This window comes from Bactrocera neohumeralis, unplaced genomic scaffold (assembly GCF_024586455.1).
Source record: "Bactrocera neohumeralis isolate Rockhampton unplaced genomic scaffold, APGP_CSIRO_Bneo_wtdbg2-racon-allhic-juicebox.fasta_v2 ctg3321, whole genome shotgun sequence".
In the NCBI taxonomy this organism is placed as follows: Eukaryota; Metazoa; Arthropoda; class Insecta; order Diptera; family Tephritidae; genus Bactrocera; species Bactrocera neohumeralis.
The window spans coordinates 1-3905 of NW_026090668.1; the positions used below are offsets into that span (position 1 = coordinate 1).

Genomic DNA, 3905 nt, shown 5'->3' on the forward strand with positions numbered 1-3905 from the left:
GTTGAAGCAAGCACACGGCGGTGCTCGGAGGCAGCGGCAGCGGCACCGTGTGGTAGGGTGTCTGCCTGGCTCGTGGCTACAGGGCGAATGCTATAACGGAAGTCACGAAAACCGCGGCGGCGGCAACGAAGAGCGACACCGGGCCAGAGGCAACATTCGGGCGATCGTCGCCCGGCTGGCGCAGAATCACACAGGTGCCCAAGTTCGTGAGACCGTAGCCAGCTTGGCACGCTAAGCACTGGTTGGGGTACCCCGCCTTGCATTGTGTGCAGTAGTACACCAAACACCCTTCTTTTCCGCACTGCTTCGTCTCGGTCATTACGTAGCCAGAGCTGCACGTCGCACACTCGTTAGCATTACCGGAGACACAAGTCTGGCAGTTCGCCACGCTGCAGGTCGGCTCCACGGCAACACACTGGCCCGTCGTGGTGTCCACATCGTAGCCCGACGCGCAAGTGGTGCAGACGTTTGGCGAGGCGACTTGGCACTTCGTGCAGTGCGGTACCACGCAGGTTCCGGTGGTGACGCATTGCCCGTTCTCACTGTTCACAATGTAACCGTCGATGCATTCAGTGCACTGAGTTTCGTTGCTGGCGCTGCAGTACTTGCAGTATGACACTTTGCAGGGGCCGGGGGAGCAGGTGCCGTACGACGTGAGGTTGTAACCGCTCTTGCACGCCTCACACGTGTCGGCGCTTGCGGTGCATTGAACACAGTTCGATTCCGTGCACGCCGTGCAGGTAGCGGCCGAGGTCAGGTGATACCCATCACTGCACTGCTCACATTGATTCGAGCTGGCCGGGGCACACTGAGCGCAGTTTGTCACCGCGCACGGCGCCCGCACGCACTTTGCTGAGCTTGCATCGTACACGAAGCCGATGCGGCACTTGTCGCAGACGTTTGGAGAGGTGATGCAGGTCAAGCAGTTCTCGTCGCTGCAGGTCGGCTCCACGGCAACACACTGGCCCGTCGTGGTGTTCAGATCGTAGCCCGACGCGCAAGTGGTGCAGACGTTTGGCGAGGCGACTTGACACTTCGTGCAGTGCGGTACCACGCAGGTTCCGGTGGTGACGCATTGCCCGTTCTCACTGTTCACAATGTAACCGTCGATGCATTCAGTGCACTGAGTTTCGTTGCTGGCGCTGCAGTACTTGCAGTATGACACTTTGCAGGGGCCGGGGGAGCAGGTGCCGTACGACGTGAGGTTGTAACCGCTCTTGCACGCCTCACACGTGTCGGCGCTTGCGGTGCATTGAACACAGTTCGATTCCGTGCACGCCGTGCAGGTAGCGGCCGAGGTCAGGTGATACCCATCACTGCACTGCTCGCATTGCGTGTACGCGTTATCCTTGCATTCCGCACAGTGAGGCACCGAGCAGAGTGTGCTCGTCGCCACGCATGTTCCGTTGACGAGGGAGTAGCCTGCGAGGCACTTTGTGCAGACTCCGATGTTGGCAGAGCAGTCGAGACACGCGGTGTCCGTGCACGGCTCGCACTGCTCGTTCACCACCGCGTACCCATCACTGCACTGCTTACATTGATTCGTGTTGGCCGGGGCACACTGAGCGCAGTTTGTCACCGCGCACGGCGCCCGCACGCACTTTGCTGAGCTTGCATTGTACACGAAGCCGATGCGGCACTTGTCGCAGAAGTTTGGAGAGATGATGCAGGTCACGCAGTTCGCGTCGCTGCAGGTATTGGTGGTGGTGGAGACGTCTTGCTTATCTTGGCACGCAGGCAGGAAAGAGTTGATATTGCATGTGCACTGGCACGCCGAGTTGGGTGCGCCGATCGTGTTGGCGGGGAGGCAGTACGGGGAGCCGCAGTTGCCACTGCTGTCGCGGCCGGCGCTGTTGAGGGCGGTGGCACCGCCGAGGCCGGCCGCTGTGTAGTCGGTCGTGGACGCGCCGCCAAGCGTCCAGTCGCTGGCGTAAAGGCGGGAGGAGTCGTCCCTCGAGGTGGGGAGGCCGCTGAGGCAGGTGGTGCACAGAGAGGAGGCGGTGATGTTGATTATCGAGACGGTGCTGCTTTGTCCAAGAGCGAGCTGCGTGCTGGAGCTGGAGGTGCCTTGAAACATGGTTGAGGAGCGGGCCACGATGTCCTGCAACACAAACAAAGATTGCAGCCCGACGGTGATGCTTCCGCCCTGCACGTCGAGTACGACTGGCGCCACGCGGTAAAGCGTCGCGTCGTCCGTCTGGGACTCGGTGCACGCGTCCACCACAACGTCGCGCAGGCGGAAGTAGCTGTTGCCCGACAGCGCCAGGGGTTGCCCAAGCGCAACCACGCCGCTCTGCAAGCCGCAGGAATACACGTCCGACAGTGAGACGAGGGCGTGATTGGTGATGGTGGTGAACTCCTGCGCCGAGGTGCTTCCCGACAACTGCAGCACATAGCTGCCGCCAGTGCTCCGCAAGGAGGCAATCTGCACTGCTGTGTAGTAGTCGAACGCACTGCCCGAGCCGCTGGACGTACTGCTGCCAGCCACGATGATGGGCAGATTCGCTGACTCTTCCTCCATCATGATGAAAGTGTTCGTAATGGACAGCGTGAGGTTGTGCGTGAAGTAGAGAGCGCTGAAGTCGAAAGGGCTGACCTGCGAAGCAGCGTTGATAGCCTGTAGGGATTGAATAGTGAGGATGCCATCCGCTGGAATGCCGTCGCGCACAATGAACGTGCTGTCGTCAAGGAAGAAGTTGGTCATGCTCATCGTGAAGGCGTACATTCCTTCCTCGGAGTTGTCGGTCCAGCCCATAAGAACCAGGCCGCCGCCAGTGACGTTGGAGGCGCTCAGGATGACATCGACCGGCTCGCGCTGGCGGGGAATGTTTTCGCTGATGGTGTACGTGAAGCTGCTGTACGTGGCGCCGGAAAGCGAGTAACTCTTCGTCAGCTCCGTATCGGCGACCACCAGGGTCGCCAGCAGCGCGACAGCGGCGAGGAAGAAGGAGGGAGCGGGCCACGCCATTTGGAATGCCAGGAGAGACGTCGCAGGGGAGGTGGAGGGAAGGACAAGGTGTCTTTTCTGATGTCCGCTGTCTCAGTGGGAGTTGCGGGAATATGGCAGGACGGCGCGGGAGTGCGGAAAAAGCTTGGGTGATGGAATGGGCGAAGAGGGGAGAAGCTATGACCGCAGGCGAAATAGGGGGACTGTCAAAACAAAACACGTTCTACTTAAAATGGCACGAAAGCGTGCTTCTAAGTGTTTCCGTTTGTGTACGTAACAGAGGATGCTGACGTAGAAGGTACGGGAACAGGAAGGAGAGAAAAAGGTAAGCTGGTATGCACGCAGGTGGGACGACACAATACAGATGTCGACCCAGGTACAAGAAAAGTGAACTTTTTTTGAGCCGAGAATAGTAAAGGAAGCTGAGGCAAAAACGAAGGAGGAAGGCAAGAAACGCAAATGAAAGGCAAGAAAAAAGGGAAGACGAATGAGAAATGAGAGCTTTGGAAGGTTGTCTTTGTTTCGACTTAAGAAGTTTTACTATCGACCGTTTTCATTCAAGTGAGAAGGGGGCAGCGAGAAAGCAGAGTAATGAGAGACGTTGAAGGGGAAGGGGAGGGCGGGAGGAGCGAGGAGGAGAAGGAGGAGGTGCGGTGCGCAAGCATGAGCAAAGTAAGGAACACACCACGTGCTCAATGGAAGCGCGTCCAGGCAACGCCGAAAGGAGTGGAGAAAAAATGACAGGACGATTGCCTGAAGTGCTATGCCTCTGCACTGTCACACGCTTTCGGACGTCTCGTGTGTACAAGAAAGAAGAAAAAAAAGGGGAAAACAGTAGTAGGCACATGAAGAGATACACAAGTTTAGCGGTGGCTTCTGCACTAGAAGGGTCGGCAAAGGTTGAAGGTATCAAAAGTGAAGCACAGAACGAAAAGAAGGCTGGCGTGCTCTTCTCAGT

At 58.1% G+C, this 3905-nt stretch overlaps 1 protein-coding gene across 1 annotated transcript; it reads right to left on the reverse strand.

The window, feature by feature from the left end:
- Nucleotides 1-76: 76 nt before the first annotated feature.
- LOC126766967 (major surface-labeled trophozoite antigen 417-like) lies at nt 77-2968 on the reverse strand. The gene has a single exon (XM_050484614.1). It carries the CDS (start codon nt 2966-2968, stop codon nt 77-79), a length of 2892 nt encoding a protein of 963 aa, XP_050340571.1.
- Nucleotides 2969-3905: the final 937 nt, after the last annotated feature.

What these genes read in the sequence shown, in the direction of transcription:
- LOC126766967 (XM_050484614.1), bottom strand. Translation starts at nt 2,968, where the DNA reads ATGGCGTGGCCCGCTCCCTCCTTCTTCCTCGCCGCTGTCGCGCTGCTG.